Source organism: Vitis riparia, chromosome 6, assembly GCF_004353265.1.
Source record: "Vitis riparia cultivar Riparia Gloire de Montpellier isolate 1030 chromosome 6, EGFV_Vit.rip_1.0, whole genome shotgun sequence".
NCBI lineage: Eukaryota > Viridiplantae > Streptophyta > Magnoliopsida > Vitales > Vitaceae > Vitis > Vitis riparia.
In genome coordinates this window covers 16,194,921-16,220,295 of record NC_048436.1, presented here as the reverse complement: position 1 = coordinate 16,220,295, position 25,375 = coordinate 16,194,921, and the positions used below count along the sequence as shown (strand labels likewise).

The window sequence follows — 25,375 nt, the reverse complement described above, 5'->3', positions numbered from 1 at the left end:
CAGAAAACAAAATATCGGTGGGAGGACAAAGGGATCGAGATGTCTTCGATTCTATCATACCAATTACTATAATTTTTCATGGGTACAATTATGGAAGTACATGCACAAATTGAAGTTTGGTTAAGCAGGCAAAGTTTTCAATAGCTTAAAACTCTAAAAGCACCTGATATATCATATAGATTACTTACAAGGAGGCATTTGAAACACACATATACGGTTATCATCTAAGATATCTTACTGGTAAAACATAATGAAGATCTCCTAAAAAGGGATATCTGGCTCTGGAGCCTGCAAAGCCCTAACGTTCCATATTTTTTGTGATTAACAACAGTTGTTTCAGGCCAGGAGGATTTAAGATGGCAGTAAATCTTATTCAAACATCTATCAAGAGTACTAGGAAAAAACTAACCATGAGAAGATGTAGAACTTTTTTTTTGATCAGTAAGAAAATACGTATATTGCAAAAGAGGCGCTAAAGAAGCGACTCAAATAGATACAGAGAAGAACAACTCACCCCCTTACAAAAGAACCCAAACCACTAAGAGAGCTAAAAAAAAACCCTCTTCCTTAACACATACACACCCATTCAATAAAATCTATTAAGGTCGAAGGCCCATCTTTTATCCACAATTTGGTTTCCGACCAAAGTAAATACATAAAAGAAATTTTCAGCTTTTGGATGGACAACACACCGTCCTCAAAAGCAATTGAATTCCTAGTCTTCCAAATAACCCAAAACAAGCATAACGGCCCCAAAAGCCACGCCACCTTCCTCTTCTTGCCCACAACGGAGCCTCTCCAACCTATGAGAGTTTCCTTCACCGAACGCAGAAAAACCCAAGAAACTCCAAAGAAAGAGAGGAACAAAGTCCACACCTCCCTTGTTCTTTTGCAATGAAGGAGTAGGTGGTCAATCGATTCCTCACACTTTTGACAAAGAAAACACCTATTTGCCAAAACCCAACCCCTCTTTTGCAACCGATCCAGAGTCAAAACTCTACCCCACGAAGCCTCCCACTCAAAGAAGCTAATCTTGGGCTAAGCACATGACCTCCAAATAATCTTTGAAGGGAACAAAGCTGAAGAAGCCGGCTGCATTGTCTTATACAAGGACTTTACCGAAAAAACCCCGTCCTTTGATTTCACCCAACTCACTCTGTCCTTTTCATCCACCCTCACCATCTTCCCTTCCAAATAACAAAGTAACCTTCCCACTTCTTCCATCTCCCAATCATTAAACGGCCTATTGAAAGTAGGAGTCCAACTTCCCCTCCTATCCCCCTCGGCTGTCCAAACTTCATTTACCCAAGCCTCTTTTGACGTTGCTAATGCAAAAAGTGAAGGGAAAGTCTCACTTAAAGGGCTGGTACCACACCACTTATCTTTCCAAAACCTCACATTCTTACCATCCCCCACCTTATTTATAGCTTTCCACAAACCAACTCCGTAAGCCTTCCTTATCTCACAAGATCTCCATCCTCCAATTTCCTCCCTATACTTCCTTCTGATCACCTGATTCCAAAGGGCCTTTTTTTCATTAGCAAAGCGCCAAGACCATTTGCCCAAGAGAGCTTATTGAACAAACCAAGGCTCTTAACCCCCAAGCCTCCTTTACTTTTGTCTTCACACACAATCGGCCACCTTACTAAGTGAGGTTTTTGCTCAAGAGAGCCACCTCCCCACAGAAAATCCCTTTGTATTTTTTCCAACCTCATCCTAACCGCCCTAGGTAAATGGAAGATGGACATAAAATAGATCGGAAGGTTGGACAGAGTACTCCGAATTAAAGTAATCCTTCCTCCTTTTGAGATGTATTGACGCTTCCACATAGCCAATTTCTTTCTGAATCTTTCCTCTATTCCATCCCATACACCGATAGATTTGAAAGGGACACCCAAAGGCATTCCTAAACAGATGGATGGCAAATTTCCCACTTTATATCCATATTCATCCTCCAACTCTCCCGCATTTTCAATTCTACCAACTGGGATCAATTCACTTTTATCCATATTCACTTTTAACCCTGACAAAGCCTCAAACCACATTAACAGCCAGCACAAGTGAGTCAACTGATCCTCTTTAGCTTCACAAAACACCAACGTGTCATCAGCAAACAATAAATGTGTAGTCTGGACCCCTTCACCCCTTCTTCCCTGCACAATACATGGCGTCAAAAAACCCCCAGCAACTGCTCTTTTCATCAAACAGCTAAAAGCCTCCATCACTATTACGAATAGATAAGGCGAAAGGGGGTCTCCTTGCCTTAAGTCCCTTGAGCCCTGGAAAAAACCCGTTGGACTGTCATTCACCAAGACCGAAAAACTGACAGTGGATAAACACCACTTTATCCAACTACACCACCTTCCTCCAAATCCCATTTTCCCCAACACCACTAATAGAAATGACCAATCCACATGATCGTAGGCTTTCTCGATATCTAATTTGCATAAAATTGCCCCATTATTACTTTTCAGAATTGAATCTATAGCCTCATTTGCGATTAGAATTGCGTCCATAATCTGCCGCCCTTCCACAAAAGCATTTTGAGCAAAGATATCACTTTGGCTAACACTCCTTTTAACCTGTTAGCCAACACCTTAGCCAACCATTTGTAAAGCCCTCCCACCAAACTTATTGGCTTAAAGTCCTTCAAGTCCTCAGCCCCCCCTTTCTTAGGAATCAAAACTAAGAAAGTTGCATTCAAGCTTCTTACAAATCTCCCTGTCTCATGAAACTGTCTAAACAAATTCATAACTTCCTCCTTCACAAAGTCCCACGCAAACTACCAAAAGACCATTGAGAAGCCATCCGACCCTGGTGCTTTTTCTCCACAACAGTCTTCCAATGCCTCAAAAACCTCCTCCTCTTAAAGGGTTTTCTCCAGCCTCTCCACATCCCCCACTTCCAACCTTTCAAAAATTAACCCATCTATACTAGGCTTCCAGTCACCTAGATCTGTCAACAACTCTTGAAAATTTCTGCCAATCTCCTCTTTGATTCTACTTTCCTCAGTTAAATACCTCCCATTCACCTTTATTTTATTCAGATGATTCCTCCTTCTGTGAGCATTTGTCATTTTATGAAAAAACTTGGTGTTTTTGTCCCCCTCTTTCAGCCAGATTTCCCTAGACTTTTGCCTCCATGAGACTTCTTCCAATAAAACCCACTTCTTATATAACTCTCTAGCCTCCTTCCTAGCCTCTTCTTCTTCCATTGACAGAGATCGACCCCTCTCTTCCTTGTCCCAATAATCTATTAAAATCCACGCTTTCTGCTTCTTGCAGTCAATCTATCCAAACACCTCTTTATTCCAGATGATAAGGACAAAACATGGAGAAGGAAAAAACAAAAGAAAGAGCCTTTGAAATTGCACTTTTTGGTACAGAAAATTTTTTAATTGTCTTCTGAGTTGGGTGCTCCTTTAGGTGGATTTCTCACTCACCTAATTAGTCAGCTGACTCATTGGCCAAGCAAGGTGCTTCTAGACTGTGGCTTTAGAAGGGAGTTTACATATTTGGGTACTACTTTTTTCTTGTTAGGTGACTCAGTTATTCTTTATTATATACTTTCCGAAGGATAACTCATCCTCCTACTTCTTAATTCAGATTACAATTAGTCCTGCTGTTGTCACTTATAAAAGAGAAATGGGAAGAAAATAACCTCTGTTTAGCCTGAGACAGCTTGGGAGTAAGAGAAGGTTCAGAAGTATTCTTCTGCTGAAACACTAGGGCAGACATTAACGCCACCGCTTCCTCTGGTTCCAGGTCATCCAGTTGGTTCTCAAACAAACACTCCGTGCAAATCAACTCCTCCCCAGAATTCATCTCACAAGCAACACGCCCTTTGATCTGAACTACAAGATCAGCATCTATACATCCAATTTCCTGCAGAACATCTATCTGCAAACATGCACATATAAAGTTAAGGTGGTTCTTGTGATTCAATACTGAGATAATATACCCAGAACCTCTAGTTACAACAAAGCAGAACCATTAAGAGGGAAAAATATAGATCATAGGAACATACTCGGCCCTGAAAATCTGGCATCTGCTGAAGTGCTTCATCTGACATTTGATACCTCAGAGCATTAACTTCTTCTTTATGCCTTTTCAATTCTTTTGCTAACTTAATGTGCTCCTCCAATTTTACACATTCATGGCACTTATTATCTGCCATCTTTTGCAATAGGCTATTCCATTTGTAGTATGTTTCCACAAGAGTCATGTCTTTCAACTTTAGATCTGAAATAGAATCAGCATCACACAGCTCAGCCTTAAAGAGTAAGAAAAGTTTTTAAGAATACATTAATTAGAACATCTATTAGGTTGGCCAAGAGAGAAGACAGATCTTCAGTTCATTGTTCTTTTTTTTTTCTTTTTTTTTTTTAATAGGTAAAAAAGCAAATATATTATAAGTGCAAAGCAAAGATGCACCAAGTACACATGGAGAATACAAAGTGTATCCAAAAGCAGGCGAGAGGAGAAAACAACAAACCACCACCCAAGCCAAAGACACCAGCCTAAGAGGGCTCCCAAACTGACATAACCAAGCCCTACAATACTAAGAGAACAAAAACGAGGAACAAGAGCCTGCCTCACCCAAGCCACTACCTGGCTCACAACTATCCCTCTCCGCCTCCCGCCACACCTTAACCCTGGCCTGAGCACTCAGAAACCAAATCCAACCCACACTTCCTACTTCTTCTCCCTTTACCACTGGAGAGATTGTAATTAACGGAGCAATCCAACTTTCAGTTCATTGTTATGCTCCCTTGAGTTGTGTACTAGTCATTTGGCCAGGATTCTAGGTTAAGGGATTGAGATCTTTCTCTTCTTTTTTAACGCTTTCCAGTCCACCTGGGTCCTGGACATCTTTGCTAAAGAATCTCTCACCCTTCTTTCTAAACTATTCTTTTATCTATAATTAGTGTAAAAAGGGGATTATGATAATGTTATTCTTTGTCCATTCCGAGGTTGTCACACAAGTTTTTCTGAGTCAGTGGAGCTGAAAAGAATGTTTTGTTCCTAAGTTTTATTGAACCAATACAAGTGTCCCCAAGACGATAGAGCGAGTGGAATTTTGAAAAATGCAGTGACTTGAAATGTTGATCTGATATCATGAACCAAAATGAAGGTTTATTGCATGTAAAGCGCATGTTTAAAGGAAATGCAACAATGAAGACTCATCAGTACTTAAATATGCACTTTAGAGGGTATTAATGCACTAGCGCAAGTTTTAGGCGAGTAAGTTCCCAATGCATTATTAAAAATGTATTATGTTCATAGTGCAAGGGGCAATACCTTTCAATGGGTCTAGGGCAGGAGGATATTTATGTCCCTTTGATTTCAGCCCCAACAACTGTTGAACAGTCTTGGAGTAAGCAGCATTGTTGGCATCTTCAAGAAGCCCAACTTGATCAATCTTTATTTTATGAATGCAAATGCACAGGAACTCTTTATTATCAATTCCTCTAACTTCATAACTCACCCCAGCAGCGGCACCATGATAAGGTAATTTAATGTTGACAGTGCCTGATGCCTTTCGAGAAGTAGTAGAAGTATAATAGTCATCTTCAAGAGCTCGTTTTGCTTTTGGCAAAATAAAATGACCTTCAGGGAAAGCGCCACTTTTTTTATCTTGTAAATTACCACTTTCAGATGGAGTTTGCAATGTTGATGGTAAATGAGGCTTCAGCACTAAAACAATGTATTGTTTACTAAAAGCAGATGGTGCTTTCACTACAACTCCAATTAAGTGGTCTTGTACCTGTTAATTATGAATGGAATAAATTCAGAAAGTAACTAGATTATCAGAGACAACTGTAGAACAGCAAACAAAGGAAGAAATTGCAGATTATATAGTTCATTATGGTTCAAATCACTGAAATAGATATAAAACCCATGAGAACTTAGGAACTAAAAAAAAATGTGTATAGTAGCAAATCCCACAAAATGGATGGCTCAATAAGCAAGCAGCAAACCTACACCAGTCAACTATCTGAGTTGGAGTTGGAGATTATTCTCTTTTATTTGGAGAAATTTTTTTTTTTTGATAATTGAGCGCATATATAAATAAAATTAGGCAAAAAGCCCCAAAGCATACAGGGAGTATACGTAGAAGCTTACGCCAAAACAAAAACAAAACTCACCATCCCTTAGGGAGTGGCAAGCCATTCCAAAAAGCCTAAAAGCGAAGAGGACTCCTCTCCCATATATACCCTAGCCCAACTCCACAAATTACAAACAAACGAATTCTTTAATTTCTGAATAGCTAGAGATCCCCCCTAAATGCTAATCTATTTCTCTCCTTCCAAACCGTCCAAAAAATACACAATGGAATGGAAGTCCAAATCCTTTTCCTCTTTTTCCCCACAAAAGGGCCCCTCCAACTTTCTAACATCTCTTTAACTTTCTCTGGGAACACCCAATTGGCCCCAAACAAGGCCAAGGCAATCTCCCACAGAGTCTTTACAACTGTACAGTGTAAAAGAATATGATTTACAGATTCCTCTTCACAACCACACAAAAAACACCGGTTTGGAAGCTGCCATCCCCGTCTTTGAAGGTTATCCAAAGTTAGGACCTTCTCCCAAGAAGCCTCCCAAGCGAAAAAAGCAACTTTGGTTGGGACCTTGTCCACCCAAATGCTCTTTTTCGGGAAGGTAATGTCATTTGGCCCTGTCAACAACTTGTAGGCATCTCTAATCCGAAAGCGACCGTGTCCCTCTCCTTTCCAAATCACAGCGTCCTCTTCACTAGTGATCCTCAAGTCCCTCAACAAATGCAACATCTCTCCCAAGGCATCCAATTCCCAATCATTGGAATTTCTTGAGAGTCTTATGTTCCACCCTCCTTGACCTAGGCTCGAGTCCCACATCTCATTTACCGAAGCATACCTGTGAACCGCCAGAGCAAACAACTGGGGAAAAGCTTGGGACAACGCCTCGTTGCCGCACCACAGATCAGTCCAGAACCTTACCTTAGTCCCCTTGCCCACTTTGAATTCTATGTTCTCCCAACACCAAGATGACTCCTTCAGAATATCCCTCCAAACCCCCACCCCAAACGTTCCGCGGGCCTCCTTAGTTCTCCACCCAAAGCCCAACTTGCCATACTTCACCCCAATCACCTTCCTCCAGAAGCTATCTCCCTCAAAGGCAAACCGCCAAATCCATTTCCCCAACAGGGCCTTATTCAAGAGGTCAATTTTCCGAATGCCAAGACCCCCACTCTCCTTTTGGGTGCACACCACCTCCCAATTGATAAGATGGATTTTTCTTTCCGTACTTCCCCCTCCCCAAAGAAAATCCCTCTGGATTTTTTCAAGTCTCTTTACAATTAGCTTAGGCATGCGAAACAGAGACAACTGGTATATGGGCATGCTAGCCAAGGTACTTTTGATAAGGGTAATCCTCCCGCCCTTTGACAGATATTGTCTTTTCCACAAGGCAAGCCTTCTTCTCAATCTAACCTCAACCCCATCCCACATTGCCCTAGCCTTGTACTTGGCTCCCAAAGGCAGCCCCAAATAGACAGAAGGGAGGGTCCCCACTTTGCACCCCAACTCCACCGCCAACATCTCTATATCTTCCACTTCCCCAACCGGGATTACTTCACTTTTATTAAGGTTTATTTTGAGACCAGAGGCTGCCTCAAACCACATCAAAATCCAGCTTAGGTGGGTCATGTGACTTTGTCTTGCTTCACAAAAAATGATCGTGTCATCAGCAAATAGAAGATGGGATACATTTATTTCCATTCCCCCTCTTTCTTGAATGTTGCAACCTGAGATGAAGCCCCCATCAACAGCCCTTCTTAACATAGCACTTAGTATCACATATAATAACACAATGTATGTATCATAAAATATTTAGTAATATTATTCTTATAATAATATACCTCATAACATATGGAATTTATATGAATTTATATAATATAAAATTTTAATTATATTTATTTTGAATGTTTTTCATGTGAATAAAAACTCAATATTACACAAGATTTTATAGTTTTTATTTTTTTATGAGAATTTCATTTTTTTTATTTTTTAAAAAATAAATTTAACTTTTCTCAATTAAAAACTTTTTCAAGGAAAAAATATTAGTAAACGAAAATTGTTTTCAAAAAATAAAAATAGAAAATAAAAACTAGGAAACATTTTCCAAACCAAATTAAACACAAGTTTTCATTTATGATCATATTCAAGGTCAATATTCAATTCATTACATGAATAAATTTACTTTCAATCTTTTATGGCTACCTTTTGACAATGAGTGCATAGCACTTTCATGTAGGATTGTTTACTTCTCTTTTCCCCTTGTATCATCAATATCTAACCTTAAAGTATATTCTAAAGTGTTAATATAATAACTTTTTAAAGAAATTTTTTTTTCTATCTTTAATTTTTCCTAAAAACTATTAAAAAGGTGAAAAGTGCTTTTATCATCATATTGTGTATCATATGTATGTCATATAATACACTTCACATAGGCTGCATAACAGTGATACACATTGTTTTACATTCAAAAAATAAAAAGAAAAAAAAAATTGTACCTTACAGTCGTACCAGGCTATGTATTGCAAGCTTTTAACAACCATGCATAGCAATATGAATTCCATGATTTTTTTCTTTTTTCTTTTTTCTTTTTGGTGGGATTTGAAGAGACAATTCATTAACAATGACTTGAAGGTATAAAGAACAATGAAAATCCTTCATGGAGAAGTACAAAAGAACAGTATGGGGGAAAAAGAACATAAAGCAAATAAAAGCCATGGTATTCTAGCAAGGATCCTAGAGAGAATTGTAACTTAGAGAGACATTAAAACCCCTAAAAATGCCTGTACCTAAGGTCAACCTTGTCTTATGCGATTAGTTGATAAAAGGATATATCCCTGTGAGGTCTTTTCCCCAAATGAATGATTTGAGAAAACAATGTCTATTTTCAATATGCAATAAAGAATTTACTGAGGCAAAAAAAAAAAGAAAAAAAAAGGTAGCGCCTAGCAAAAAAGGGACGCAGTGTAGGTACATAAAGGATATACAAAGAACACCAATAGACAAAGGAAAAAGCAACAATACCCTCCATAACAATGCTAAAATAGCAAGGAACATAAATCCCAAAAGACCTTCCAAACAAAAGAAAGAGGAGAAGGATTAAAGATTCCTTTAGTAATTGATCCAAGCTCCCCAAGATTTAGAAAACTCTTCTATTCACCCCAGCCAAATGGTCTGAACAAGCATAGCAGAGCCATTCTTCAAAGCTTCTTTCTCTTCTTCCAAACAAAGTTCCCATGCCACTGCAATAGAACCTCCCTCACCTTGCAATGGATTAACAAGTGATTTAGTGATTCCTCATCTCCCTAGTTGGTAAACGACCACCCTTTTTTCAACTTAACCCATAATCAGAATTTTTTCCAAACAGCCTCCCAAGTGAAGAAGCTCATTTTGTTTGGAGGCCGAAGAACCGTAAACTTCCTTAGCAGGGAAGAGCTTATAATAAGAAATAATTTGTGTATATACACAAAGCTTTGTGCCCCATTTTAGCACTTGTTTTGTAACATCTTATTAACTTAACAAAAAATAAATTAATATCTACACACCCCTAAGATTTTCCATGTTTTTTAACAAAAATCAAATAACTTCTGATCTCTTCAATATCCAATAATGGAGAAATAGAACCAAAAATAGAGCCCCTAAAAGTGGAAAAAGTCAACTGAAGAGGAACTGATGCTATAGCTTTGAAGGAATTTCAGTGGTGTCATAATGTACTCCAAATATGTATTAACTACAATGCAAAACTAATTGAAACATAGACCAAAGAATGGGAAAACAAATTGTATTGCATTGTTGGTCCCATCCATCTGCCACTGAAGACAACCCTGAGCAGATAATAAAACCCCTCAAGCTAGCCCTAGATCCATGTAGACAATGTTCAATAAAGAAAATTTGTGGAGGGAGAAAAACATATTAATCTAACACAAAACAATGACGCACATGAGCAGAATAAACTAGCAGTTCAGAAGAAAATAAAAATATACAGGTGTCATTATTGATACAGCAGGTTATCATGTGCAAAAGAAAATTTTTATATAGGTAATAACTCACAGATTGTGATTTCACAACTACCACCCTTCCAAGAGTAAGGAATTGTTGGGCAGCAGAGGACTGCATGACTGTTTCCAATATCTGGTTACTATGTTGCTCAGCCTCAGTGTACATGTCGTAGTATTCCTCAATTGTTGGTTCCCCCTTTATACATCTACATGCAAACAACTCTTCACCATGAGTACATACATGAAGGAAGATTCGATGCAGCACAATAAAGTAGAATCTCATAACCAAAAAATTGAGTAGTCTTCCATCGGCTCATATGTTATGTGACACAGAAAATTAGAAGATGATTGTGGATTTTTCTTCTCTTTCTTTTTTTTTATTTATAGGAAAACAAGAATACATCAAAGTATGATGGTGAAGGATGAAGTATGAACTCACCTTGGACATTTTGGAACTGATGGGTAACAGAAGAAACAGTGAAGTAATGATCAATTTAATAATATCCAAAAACAAGTGTACAGCAGCCATTTTGTAGAAAATTTCATATTCCATCCCTTCCTTAAGTCATAGTATCCTTAATTTTTGTCTCCAAGAAGTTTCTTCCAACAAATCTAATTAGTAGCATGTGGGTTAATGAAGAGAATTTGTTAAGGAAGGAAAATAAAATTTGGGGGTTTAAGGGTCAGTACAAGAATTCTCAAGAAACAAGGCCAGGTGTAGACGAAGCAAGGCCCAACTCCATCAACAATTTTAAAAGAGAAAAGTTGGAGTTCAAGGAAGTGGAGGTGTTGATAGCACTTGTTGATCTGTTGGAAGGGGGGCTCGTTAGCTTTTTGGCAAAGCCCATAGTGAGGAGTGATGTGATGGGGTTTTTAGAGGAGTTATTACTGACTGGGTTTTTTAAGGGAAGTCTTAATACTATTTTTCTAATGCTAGTTTCGAGAAAAGGCAAGGTGGAAGATATAAAGGATTTTTGGTTCATAAGTTTGGTTGGGGGCCTCTATAATCTTTTAGCAAAAAGTTTGTTAAACATACTAAAAAAGGTAATTAGCTAAGTACTATCTGATTCTCAAAATGCATTTGTAGACGGCAGACAAATATTAGATGCAACTCTAATTGTTGATGAGGCTATTGATTTGAGGAAAAGGAGATCAGAGGTGGGGTTAGCATGTAAGTTAAATTTTGGCAAAAATAATATAAAGGTAATTAGCAAGGTACTATGTAATTCTCAGAATGCATTTGTGGCGGGCCGATAAATCTTAGATGCAGCTCTAATCATCAATGGGGATATTGATTTGAGGAAAAGGTGTTTAGAGGAGAGGTTAACATATAAGCTAGATATCAAGAAAGCTTATGATCATGTTAGTGAAACTTTTTGTTATCTCTAATGGGGAAAAAAAAAAGTGGGTCTTGGGTAGAAGCAGATCGGGTGGTTAAGGTTTTGTAATTTGTATCTATATACTAAGATTCTCAATTTTGGTAAATGGATCCCCCATGGTTTATTAGAGCTTTAAGGTTTTAAGGTAAGGTGATCCTCTCTTGTCTTGTTTGTTTATCTATGGTGATGGAAGTTTTCAACTATTTTATTTCAAAGGTGGTGCAAGAATGGATTCAAGGCATGGAGAAGGGGAGGTGTATTGGAGATCTCTCACATTCTTTTCACTAATGATACTATCCCCTTTTGTGATGTGAGCATAGAGTAATTGATGTATATGAGATTGATCATTCTTAGTTGTGAGTTAATGTAAGGTCTGAAAATTAAACTCCAAACTGGTGAGCTCATCTTTGTAGGCAAAGTGACGGATGTGAAAACTTGGGATTTGACATTTGGATGCAAAAGGAAAGTCTCACTAGTACTATTGTGCAATGAAAACTTCAATACAAACGATGTTATTTTAAGAACACAAAGATAAAATAATCACACACACGGTACACGAGGTTTTAACGTGGTTCGATCAATCATGTTTATATTCACGGATGAGAGAAAATCATTCAATTATACCATAGAGAATATTACAGGGGATAGAATCAGATACAACTATTGGGTTCCACCGGGTGTCTCCCATTCTTCCTCACATCTCTATCCACTTCGTATTAGTCTTTGAAAGCACATATTCATCTCATGACTTTTTTCCCTCATGACCTAGAATATTTATAGAGATATTTCCAACAACTTTCTTTATTTTATAAGGAAATCTAATATTACAATAATATATCAACTTAGGAAATATTCTATGTGATATTCTTTACAAAAAGGAACCTATACTAATTAGGAATTTGGAACACTTTCCAACAATCTGCACCTTGGATCAAATTTCATCAAGTCAATCTTCCATTTCTTCATAACAAGGGCTTTTTGTATCATATCCCCACGAGAGAACAATCGACTTCCCTTTCAATTAAAATTCCTTTTGTAATCCAAAATATTTATAGAGATATTCCTAATAATTTTTCTTATTCTATAAGGAAATCTAATATTCCAATGACATAGAATATAGGAAATATTCCTTACAAAAAAAGGAATCTATACTAATTAGGAATTTGGGACACTTTCCAACAAGTACTTTGTAAGGATGGCTATTGGGGCTTGCTTCTAACTATTGTACAATGTGGGATTTGGCAGAGGAATGCTTTAAGAAAAGGTCATCAACTTAGAAGAAGTTGCATTTATCAAAAGGGGGCATATTAATTTTTATTAAAAAAGTACACTCTTCAATTTGTTGATTTACTTTGTGACCCTATGTATCATGCCCAAGGAAATAAGGATCCATTGGAAAAGATCATGAGGAACTTTCTTTAAGGGAATCAACAGAAGGGAACAAATCTTCATGTGGTGAGGTGGCCTTTTGTATGCCCAGATAAAAGAAATGATGGTTTGGAGATCAAAAGCCTTCCTACTATGAATATAGCTTTGCTAAGGAAAAACGATTACAAAGGTTTGCCACAAAAAGGAATAGTCTTTAGAGAAGGTTTATGAGAGGCAAGCATGGTTAGATAAATGATGTATGGTGCTCTAAAGAGGTAGAGGGGGCTTATGGTGTAGGTCTTTGGATAGCTATAAGACAAGGTTGGGAGGAGATCAAATCAAGAACCTAATCCTTGTTGGTAATGGTGTCAAGATGAAATTTTGGCTAAATTGTTGGTGGAGGGAAGCTTCCCTTCCTTTCCTATCCTCTTTCTTCTTGTTTCTAATAGATATGTAAGAATGGCAAATGTTTGGGGGAAAAAGGGCACCAAGAGCATTGGAGTCCTTGTTTCAAAAAGATGACGCACAATTAGTAGATAGAGGTAGTGGGGAGTTTTTTAAGGCAAATCCATTCAATGTCTCTATAGGGAAATATGGAGGATAGGCCATTTGGAAGGGAGCAAAAGATGGGCAGCTCTCAACGAAACCTTGCTATACTTTCCTTTCTACAAAGAGAATGCATCGGTTTGATACCAAAGATGTTTAGGGGTTTTATGCACCTTCTAGGGTATGTCTTTACTCGGGAGAAGATTCTAGGGTCTATTTCTTTGCTTGGGAAGCTACTTGTGAAAAGATCTTTACAATTGATCAACTTATGCAAAGAGGATGGAACTCGGTAAATAGGTGCACTTTGTGCAAAGGTCAAGGAGGAGACAACAAACTACATCCTTATTCATTGTGATAGAACTTAGGCTTTATGAGATCACTTGCTCGCTTGATTGAGATGTAATGGGTATTCCTGTACTCCACTAAGGACCTCTTTTAGATTGGTATGGGCATGGTCTAAGAAAACAATGAAGGAAGGTGTGGAGGATGGTTATTTTTGCATGTTCTAGAGTATTCGGAGATAGAGGGATTGCACAATTTTTTATGAAGGGGAGCTTCCTAATTAGAAACTAAAAAAGTCTTTTCTTAGATCCCTAAGGGAATGGCCTAGGGTTCTCTTGAGGCTTGTAAATCTCTCCTTGATAGATTTTTGGATGGATTGGACTTGGATTAGGGAGCTTCTTCTCAGCTCTATCTTTCTTGTTTTCTTTTATTCTCATCTCTTTGGTGTTTTATGTATACTTCTTGTGTACATGAGTTGCACCCTCTTTTGCCAGGCACTCTTTAATCAATTCTGTGTATCAAAATATAAGCTTTGAGTTAAAAGGTGAGTGGTCCCCCTAAGGTGAAGCTCTCATTATGTTTTCTTTCACATGTAATCAACACCACCAGTCAACATCCAGATTTTTTTTTTTCATATTGCTGATTAACCCAATCATTGTTTCTTTTTTTATGCCTTGCAATTGAAACAGCCTCTATCTTGTAGTTAGAGGTTGTTTCAATTCATTGCTACTCTTTCCAGCTTAGTTCATACAGTAGAAGAGAAAAAATACACCAAAATTGGAAGGTGCACAGTAGAAAACCACAAAAAAGTAAAGGGTTTTAACAAAGTCTTTGTGTTACCTCTACTTATATGTCTGGTCGAAGCAAGGGCTGGTTTCAATATTCTTTCATGTAAACAGATAAATAGATAATATATCACAGCACCAATGGAGGGATGAACTCTAGTACAACAGGAAGTATGCAAGGAACTCTCACAAGAAAAGGAGAAAAAAAACATAAAACAAGAAGAAACAAAGGCCAACTCCTCAAACAGTTACCAAACTATCAATAAAGTAACATAAATAAATAAATACAAAACTTCTTTTCCTTAAGCAGGCGCTGGACCATGAAAACAAAAATTTCAGACAAGAATTTCAATTTCAAACCTGACAGGTCCAGCCCCTTAAGCACAGACCTGTTTCTTTCCTTCCAATCACACCAAAATATGCAAGGTGGAGCATTTCTCCAAACTTCCCTCCTCTTTCTCATAAAGCTGCCATGTAAAGAAAACAGGGCACTGCCAATTGAAGATGGCAAAACCCAGGAAGCCCCTAACAGAGAGACCACTAAGGCTCAAGGAGGCAAGGGAAAGTTGAATACTTGAATTAACAAAGGAAAGCATGTTTTATGGCCCAAATGTGATGAGGCCTAACTTTGTGATATACTACATGATGCCACTTTCCAAGCCCATGAAAATCTGAAATTTTGTATTTAAGAAACATGTCATCTTGCGAGAAGCACATGATGCCATCTATTTTTCTTAGAGGCATAAGTGACTAGTAAACTTGAATTGTTCTCTCTATCTATGTAGGGTGTTAACAACAAACAACAACCCACACCCTGCACCCCGCCTTCCACCAAGTCAACTGCATGTGTGTAGTTCCTGACAAAAGGACTCAATAGGGAGTGTCTGGTTGCATGATTCCCAATCTATTGAAAAAAAAAAGATTGAATAATGATTTCACTGCATTCCTCGGGTTGTCACCGCATCAATTTGAGGAGTGTTGAAGATAAAGGTAATAATGAGTCCATATATGGTGCCATGGTGTACTATCAGTGTAGGAGATCAGTGTAATATTTGGTGAATATTACAGAATGAGTGAATATGCAGACCAGTGTATCAGTGGTCAATAATCAATTCTTACTAATAGTTGTCTATTTAGCTCCTTAGTTTAGGTCTATAATCTGTTTAACCCCTATTTGCATTTGTTGAATATAATGTATTTATAGTGTACAATTTTTCTTTCCTTTCTTAATATAGGTCACATATACGGTAGTTAGTTCAACCTAGCCTTGTATATATATTTCTTTATTGTAAGAAGTTAATTATATGAATGAGAATTAAGGTTTTCTCTCTCTCTCTTTTAAGATGGTATCAGAGCCAAGGGAGAAAACTTTATTCTTTCTGGTTTACCCGTGTAATTAATTCAGGGAATCCGTCCAGTGACCGTGTTTCATTCCGGTCACCTTTTCCATCTCCTAAAGCTTTCCGGTCAGCCATATCGTGGTTAGAAAACCCTCATCACAGTCAACATTTTTCCATTTTTCCTGCGATATTTTCCGGAGACTTTTCCGGCCACTTTTTTTTCCGGCAATATCTTCTGACACCAACCACATCATTAGGAGTGCAAAGAGGAGATCTGCAACTTTTCTCAAAGCACCGGAGCCAAAAACTGATCCACGCGCCTCCCACGCGCCGTTTTTCTCCGGCGGCTTGAATCCCACGCGTTGTCGCGTGAGGTCGCGTGGCCCACTTTCTGGTGCCGAGCTTCTACCAGCAGGCTCGTCCGGCGCCGTCTTGCACTTCTAAGCCTCCATCAATCCTCTCCGAACCCTGTTTCTCCATTTTTTTGGCATTTCAGCCTCCGTGGGTCTTCTTTCAGCCTCCTCCGACCTCCGATGGCAGCTCCCTTCCTTGGCCGAGACCTGTGTGTGCCTTGGGAAGGCCTCTTCTTCATCTCCAGTCACTTTTCTCCTTTGTTTGGGTCCCGACATACCAGGTTCTTCTTCCACAACTGTAATCCGACCTCCCTTTAGGGCTCTCTTTGATCCAAACATGATTCAATCTCGGTGAAGTGGATATGGCGACTAAAAATCCTATTTTTACATCCGTCATCTCTGGATCTCCTACTATCACATCGGAAAAATTGATTGGTAGTGAGAATTATCTCTCCTGGTCAGCGTCCGTGGAACTCTGGTTTATGGGACAAGGTTATGAGGATCATCTTGTTACACCTGAGGATGCTATACCTGATGTTGACAAAGTGCAATGGAAGAAAATCGATGCACAATTATGCAGCGTATTATGGCAATCTGTTGATCCCAAAATTTTACATCATCTTCGTGCCTACAAAACCTGCTTTAAATTTTGGACTCAGGCTAAAGGATTATACACGAATGATATTCAACGATTTTATAAGGTGGTTTCTGATATTGTTCATGTGAGATAGCAGGACATGGATCTGTCTACTTATATTGGCCGGATTGCGTCTCTTAAGGAGGAGTTCTTAACTTTGATGCCCTTCACTAATGGTGCTGAAGCTCAACAAATACAGACTGACAAGTTCTTTATGGTGTTAACCCTCATTGGCCTTCGTCCAGATCTTGAGTCTGTCCAAGATCAGATTCTTGTTAGTCCATTAGTACCATCATTGGATGATGTGTTTGCTCGTCTCTTACGCCTCTCCTCTACTCAGACCTTGTCGACTGATGGTCCTTCAAATTCATCTGTGTTAGCCTCTCAGACTAACTCTCGAGGAGGACGTAGTGGCAATCGGGGTCGAGGACAACGTCCTCAGTGCCTTATTGTAATAAGCTTGGTCACACTCAAGATCGTTGCTATCAGTTACATGGACGGCCTCCTCGCACTGCCCACATTGCTCAGTCATCTGATCCTCTGCTATCTCGACCTGCCTCCGCTGTGAGCTCCACATCTCAGAGTATCACCCTTACTGGTAGTGATTATGATGCCTATCTCCGATATCAGGCAGCCACATCAGTTTCTGTTGCTTCTATTGCACCAGACCAGTAATGTCTCTGTCTGCTTTACTCAATCTCCTTCTCTTGGCCAATGGATTCTAGATTCTGGAGCATCTGATCATATCTCTAGTAATAAACACATTTTCTCCTCTATTACTACTACCTCTGCCTTACTTACTGTTACTTTAGCTAATGGTTCCCAAACTATGGCTAAAGGTATTGGTTTGGTCCATCCTCTCCCTTCCCTACCTTTCCATTCTGTCCTGTATGCCCCTGAGTGTCCTTTTAATCTTATTTCCATCAGCAAAATAACTCGCACTCTTAACTGTTCTATCACTTTTTCTGATAAATTTGTGATCTTGCAGGACCGGAGTACGAGGAAGACGATTGGCATAGGGCGTGAGTCTCGAGGCCTCTATCACCTCACATCACCTTCATTTCCTATAGCTTGCATTTCCACCGATGCTCCTCTTCTCATTCACAGTCGTCCGGGTCATCCTAGTCTCTCCAAGTTCCAGAAGATGGTCCCTCGTTTTTCCACTTTGTCGTCGCTTGCGTGTGAGTCGTGTCAACTTGGGAAACATACTCGTGTCTCGTTCCCAAAGCGTTTGAATAATCGGGCAAAGTCTCCTTTTGAACTTGTCCACGCTGATGTTTAGGGTTCATGTCGGACCGTGTCTACTTTAGGATTTCAGTATTGTCACTTTCATTGACGACTATTCAAGAGGTACTTGGTTATTTTTAATGAAAAATTGAGCTGAGTTATTCTCTATTTTCCAGAAATTTTATGCTAAAATCCAAACACAATTCAATGTTTCTATTTGAGTGTTACGCGGTGACAATGCTCGGGAATATTTTTCTACACCCTTTACTTCTTTTATGTCCCAACATGGGATCCTCCATCAATCATCTTGTGCTCATACTCCTCAAAAAAATGGGGTTGTTGAACGTAAAAATCGACATCTTGTTGAGACAGTTCGTACCCTCCTTCTCCATAGGCATGTTCCTTTCGTTTTTGGGGGGATGCTGTTCTTACAGCCTGTCACTTGATTAATCGTATGCCCTCATCTATATTACATGACCAAATCCCTCATTCCCTCCTTTTTCCTACCCAACCTCTTTATTTTCTTCCTCCTCGTGTCTTTGGCTGTACTTGTTTTGTTCATACTCTCACACCTGGACAAGACAAGCTCTCCGCCAAGGCTATGAAATGCATCTTCTTGGGATACTCTCGACTTCAGAAGGGCTATCGTTGTTATTCCCCTGACACTCATCTTTATTTTCTATCTGCTGATGTCACCTTCTTTGAGGACTCTCCATTCTTCTCATCCTCTGAATTCTTCCCATTTCTGAAGTATTGTCACTTTCCTATATATCCCCCCCTTCAGATGCGCTCTCTCGTCCTCTTCAGGTTTATCATCGTCGACATCGTGTTGTTGCTCCTCCTCTCTCTTCAGCTGAGGTACCTGATGACTCACCTCCTATCCCACCGATTTCTCCTACCCCGGCCCTGTCATCTGCTGACCATTTGCCTATTGCTCTTTGGAAAGGTAATCGATCTACTCGTAATCCTCATCCTATTTATAGTTTTTTGAGCTACCATCGATTATCTTCATCCTATTCTGCCTTTGTCTCTACTTTATCCTCTGTTTCTCTTCCTAAGAGCACTGGTGCTGCACTTTCTCATCCTGGGTGGCGACAGGCAGTTGATGAAATGGCTGCTCTGCACTCCAATGGCACATGGGATCTTGTTTCTTTACCTCCTGGTAAATCTACGGTTGGATGTCGTTGGGTCTACACTATTAAAGTTGGTCCTGATGGTCAGGTTGATCGCCTTAAGGCCCGCTTGGTTGCTAAAGGTTATACTCAGATTTATGGTTGTGACTATGGTGACACCTTCTCTCCTGTTGCCAAGATTGCTTCTGTTCGCTTATTTCTCTCCATGGCAGCTATGTGTCATTGGCCTTTTTATCACTTGGATATTAAGAATGCTTTTCTTCATGGTGAACTTCTCGAGGAAGTGTATATGGAGCAACCACCTGGTTTTGTTGCTGAGGGGGAGTCTGGTTTAATGTGCAAGTTACGCCGCTCTCTATATGGTTTGAAACAGTCTTCTCGGGCATGGTTTGGGCGTTTAAGTTCAGTTGTTCAAGAGTTTGGAATGCTTCGGAGTGAAGCAGATCATTCAGTTTTCTATCATCATAACTCTTCGAGCCAGTGCATCTATTTGGTAGTTTATGTGGATGACATTGTCATTACAGGCAGTGATCAAGAGGGTATCCAAAGACTAAAGCAACACATTTTCAACCACTTTCAAACCAAAGACTTAGGCAAACTCAAGTACTTTCTAGGACTTGAAATAGCTCAATCCAGTTCAGGTGTGGTTATGTCACAAAGGAAGTATGCCTTAGACATCTTGGAAGAAACAAGTATGTTAGAATGTAAACCTGTTGACACTCCTATGGATCCAAATGTCAAACTTGTACCAGGACAGGGGGAGCCTCTAAGAGATCTTAGGAGATATCGACGACTTGTAGGCAAACTAAACTACCTCACCATCACTCGGCCAGACATCTCTTTTCCTGTGAGTGTGGTTAGTCAATTTCTACAGTCACCATGTGACAACCATTGGGATGTTGTGATCCACATTCTTCGATATATTAAAGGAACACCAGGCCAAGGTATGTTGTATGAAGACAGAGGTCATACCCAAATTGTTGGTTATACAGATGCAGACTGGGCTGGTTCACCCTCAGATAGGCGTTCTTATTGGAGGTAACTTAATATCCTGGAAGAGTAAGAAACAAGATGTAATGGTCAGATCAAGCGCCGAAGATGAGTATCAAGCTATGGCTTTGGCAACATGTGAACTCATATGGTTGAGGCAACTCCTTCAGGAATTGAGATTTGGAAAATATGAACAAATAAAGCTAGTCTGTGACAATCAGGCCGCATTACATATTGCATCCAATCCAGTCTTTCATGAAAGGACCAAGCATATTGAAGTTGATACAAGTTTTGTTAATTCAAATGATCAACTAGCAGACATCTTCACTAAATCTCTCAGAGGTCTTAGGATCAAATACATTTGTAACAAGCTTGGTGCATATGACATATATGCTCCAGCTTGAGGGGGAGTGTTGAATATAATGTATTTATAGTGTACAATCTTTCTTTCCTTTCTTAATATAGGTCACATATATGGTAGTTAGTTCAACCTAGCCTTGTATATATATTTCTCTATTGTAAGAAGTTAATCATATGAATGAGAATTAAGATTTTCACTCTCTCTTTTTCAACGGCATTAGTGGAATAGCAATTCCAGTGTTTCCAATTTCCTAACATCTATACAGGATTGGACTTACAAAATATGCAATAGAGTTATATCTAGCTACAAGACATAATATTCATTAACTCAGAACAGTATAGCACAGGAAGTGAAAACAGTAAAAATCAGTAGCCATGATGGACCAAAAAAAGATCCCAAAAGGAGTTACATCTCAACATGGCGAAAAATTCCCTACTCTCCAGCAGTGAGGTGCCCCAGTTAGCCAACTGATTCACTCTCTGGGTAATCCAATGTGAGAGAACAACCAAACCTCTAACAAATCAATGAAATTGCACAACCATTAATCCAGTATCTGAGACCCTAATTTCTCCTGTGTCATTGATACTCAAAATATTAGCTGAACCAAGCCACCTAATAATGGTAGAATCTCTACCTCAATGCCCAACTGCCCATAGAAGGCTTGGAGAAAATTCTGACTTCTCCACCCCAATGATCTTTACAAATGCCACCAATCCCATCCGTCCCAGGTTTTCCAACAAGCACCTATCAAAGTTTAGCTCAAGGCAACCAAACAGAGGTTTTCACTCTGCCACTAACTTCCTCATCCCTTCCACTGGAACAACAAATTACTCTCTAGCCTGACATGATTATACTCATTGAAGTGTCCGAAAAATTATTTAAAAACTTGTACCAAAGAACAGTAAGATAGTAGACCACATTCCAAAATGACTGCCTTTTCATGTGATTGTCAATATAATGTCAATCCTAATATATCTTTATGGGGTTTTATTGAAGAATTCAGCATTTGTTGATGAGTGGTGTCATGTGAGTGATGCAGTTTTTTCCATATATAGCTCCTTCCATTAGAGTTTGTCTTGTATGTTTCATGCGTTCATGCTTTACTTCATTTTGCACTTCTAATACAATTTCATTACTTATACAAAAAAAAAAAGAGGGAAAAACCAGTGACTGATGCACAAGATTTTGTCCATGACATACTCTATAGTTTTTGTAGGCTGAGCAAGCTTTCGCATTAAAAGTTGTTGTTTTTCTGGAAGCTTCTTTTGAGCATGGAATTCAGCAAAACTCCTTTTCAACATGTCTTCCACCTACAATCAGGGCCCCAAATCAACATTACCAAAACAAAATTGCATGACATTAAAAGCAGATGAAAGAATATTTTGACCTCAAGTCTTTTACAGAAAAATATAACTGATCTTTTTAGACAAAAAAATAAAATCACTAAAACTTCGCCAAAATGTGTCTTGGTTGGTAAATACTGAATCCATGCTACAGAGTAGAAAATTGCCCTTGGCAGCAATATGCACAATAAAACATCAATTCACTTGGTTGCACCCCTGAATAGCATCTTGTGAAACATTTCAAACAAATCTCAAGCCCAAAAAGGAAAGGATAGATACAGCTATTTTGACATTATTCAAATGGAGAGATCTTATTCATTGAGCTGTAAAACTACTATATCTATAGCTAATTTATTTGTGTTTGAGGGAATTAATTATGTAGAACATCTCTATAAAAATCCTAATCTCCAGCATCAAAGTTTTATATATGCTGGAACTAATTATGTACAATTTTTATTTATTTATTTTTTTTATCAGAGGAAGAAGGTTGTACAATTTGCAAAGGAGTTTTGATCAATGGAGTCAAACTTCTTTTTTTAATGACAGGAAATCTACTCTAATAGCCATGCACTTATCCCAACTGCTGGTGAAGCAAACCCAAGGTGATATGGGCCACTCCTCTATGCTAAACCACTTAAATATTAGGAAGGTTCAAACTTGGGACCTCTGGTTCATTGCCAAAAGGACTCTACTGCCAAGCTACACCTCCACAGGCTATTGGAGTCAAACCTTTTACCTCCTTCCTTTCTAAGAAAGAAGTTAAATGAATTTCTTGTTTTTATTCCACTTTTGTTCTTTGATTGAACAAAGTTGAAGGAATCAGACAGATATCTTTTTACCAATCCTTCGCTCTAGGAGTGCAAGTAGTTTTTGATTTCTTTCATCAATAAGTTAAAACATCCTGATTATTTGACATTTGTGCACAAAAAAACTTCACTTTTTTTTTCATAAGTCTAAGAGTAATTGAAGTTATACCAAAATGAAGGAGGAAAAATCTTCCAGAAAAGAAATTGTACACAAGTGTATATAACAGAGAGACCAAATTCTCTACAGAAGAACCACCTAGGCTTCTCTATACTAAGGATTGATCTACCAAGACTCGAGGAGGCATGAATCTCCATCCAATTCAAAGACATAGGTAGCTCCTCTCTTTGCCATATATGCATTTCAACAATCAAGAATGCCAAATTTCAAGGAAACACCTACCCTAGTGGAAACTACATTATCGTAATGCCTCTACAAGTTATATACTTCTATTTCTTCTGCCCAAAATCCAATCTTTAAAATACCTTTAATTCTTCAACACGAAGGAGATGCAGGATCATAATATAGGTGAGACGAAATTGAGATGCAAGCCGGGTCGCACTTCCAACTATAACATGCTTCAAATCCCTCTCATCTGGGATTTCATCACGGCACATTACAACAACTGTACCAATTTTATCAAGTCCTCTTCTGCCAGCACGACCTGCCATTTGAGTGTATTCTCCAGGAAGTAACTGTCTAAATTCTCTGCCATCAAACTTCCTTAAAGAATCAAAAACAACCTGCAAGAAATGTCTAAGCAGATTAAGATTCAAAATGAGATGTCCAAGTGTCAATATTTGCAAGTCGATGTAACATACTACACATAGATATATAATTGTGAAGCACAAATGCTTCTAAAGAAGAGAATTGTCTATGCAGTACATGCCACTCCTCCAAGACAACCAGATATGTTTTGGACATGCATTGGATGTATCTTAAAATTTTAACATAAGTATTTGTATTTCAGATGCATGAATAACATATGGCCAACAAACATGAGTGCGACATACATGGACATGCCACAGCAAAGCTTTTCCTTTAATATAAAAAAACGAATATAATTTCTAAAAAATATAAATTAGGAATCTTCTAAAAAATATCAAAAACTTGGTCATTTTCAAATAGAGATCCATTAAATGAGGTCTCAATAAGATGGATGATATACATATGTGTTTAATTGCATATATAAGATATTTGTTTATTCATTGAATACTTCTCATAATGTTCATAATCTGATTTTAAGCCATTTCAGCTTGACAGTACCATTTTGAATCCATCCTCCTGCACCCATGCTCTTGCAACATAAGTAGGAGGATGCCCAAATACTACAGGTATATACCCTAATTAATAAACTGCTAACTTTTGGAAAAATGCCAGTAAAATTTGCTAACTTTTTATGCTTCTTCCAAACTGTGGAATAAGCACCAACAGACATTTTAGAACCATTACATGACACAAAAGGATGCCTTCAAGCAAATTACTGAATGAGCATGTGCCCATAGACCACCTTTTATTTTTTTTTCTAGATAAGCTAGAATGGTACCACAATCTCAGATCTACAGTTAACACCATAAAAAATGGACTCAAAAAGTAGAAAGCTAAAATACTACCATAAACATAAGAACACCTACAATGCCAGATGTTACATGCACCAATAGTAACCTCAGATTAGAACTTTGAACTAAACAGTGAAGGGAGGGTAAAATTTCTGAAACTATCTTTTGCTAAATAATTGAAAATGGTGTCAGCTGCAATCTAATATCAGATATTGTTGAACAACAAACACCACCAAAAAAGGGGATAAACAGTCCTGTCATATCACAAAAGATCTCACACATTATTATCAATGCTCTCTCATAGAGTTCAAGTAGAAGGACATTACAACAATCTAGCATCAACAATAACAGTTCCAGCCGTTTAACTGGCAATCAGAGCCACGATTTGAATCATTTGGACCCAACCAAACAGAAAGCTTGAATTGACAACTTGGGCAACCACACCCAACCTGAATCTAACTTATTGCATATTCATATTATCATTTTATTTATATACCATATAAATATAGTGTAAATATGTTAATATACGAAAAAAAAATTCTTTTTGGTAAAAGGCTTCAGACACTCTAATTCTAGACAAATTATTTAGCCTCTTTAACAAAATAAACAAGGCAACAATCCTAATTACAATTGTTTCAATAGTTTCTGCTATGGATAAGTTACAAATATATCCATTACCCATTGATCGCAAGTTCTCTCATTCTCACAAGTTATTCTAACTCCTATCCATTAATACATTCTTTTATAAAACATGCTCTGTGATCAATGAATAGTGTAATGAAGTTATTAAAGTATGCAAGTTATATAAGTTTCGCAGATAATTAACTACTCCACTAATCTGATTAACCAAATCAACCCAAGGTTAGGTTGCAAACTTCCAGTCCAAGGTTAGTCTAAGCTGGGTTTAGGTTGATTTTTACCAACCCAACCTTGCAACAGGACTCTTTCTTCAAAGTTTTTCATCAATCAAAAGTTCAAGGATCAAAATAACCACTCAAGTCCAAAACTAAGAGAAGAGAAATATAAATTTGTAAACCCATTTAATATCATTTGATACCGTATATATATTTCATGCTATAGAAGTACCATAAAAAAGACTTACTGTTCTGGCTGGGGCATTAACACCCATTGCAAATGTCTCTGTTGAAAACAAAACCTACAACAGAAACAAACAAAAGCATCTTCATAACAAAAAATGGTAAGAATAATAATAATA

At 38.3% G+C, this 25,375-nt stretch overlaps 1 protein-coding gene across 1 annotated transcript in view; it reads right to left on the bottom strand.

The window, feature by feature from the left end:
- Positions 1-25,375, bottom strand: part of LOC117916892 (DExH-box ATP-dependent RNA helicase DExH11) — a 63,379-nt gene that overhangs the window by 664 nt on the left and 37,340 nt on the right. Inside the window, exons 15-21 of the mRNA XM_034833106.1 lie at positions 25,262-25,315; positions 23,086-23,343; positions 21,654-21,763; positions 10,105-10,258; positions 5,301-5,766; positions 4,027-4,241; positions 3,661-3,899 (exon numbers count right to left, since the gene is read on the bottom strand). Of these exons, the coding sequence (XP_034688997.1) occupies positions 3,661-3,899; positions 4,027-4,241; positions 5,301-5,766; positions 10,105-10,258; positions 21,654-21,763; positions 23,086-23,343; positions 25,262-25,315 (1,496 nt within the window). The remainder of the gene's footprint in view (positions 1-3,660; positions 3,900-4,026; positions 4,242-5,300; positions 5,767-10,104; positions 10,259-21,653; positions 21,764-23,085; positions 23,344-25,261; positions 25,316-25,375) is intronic.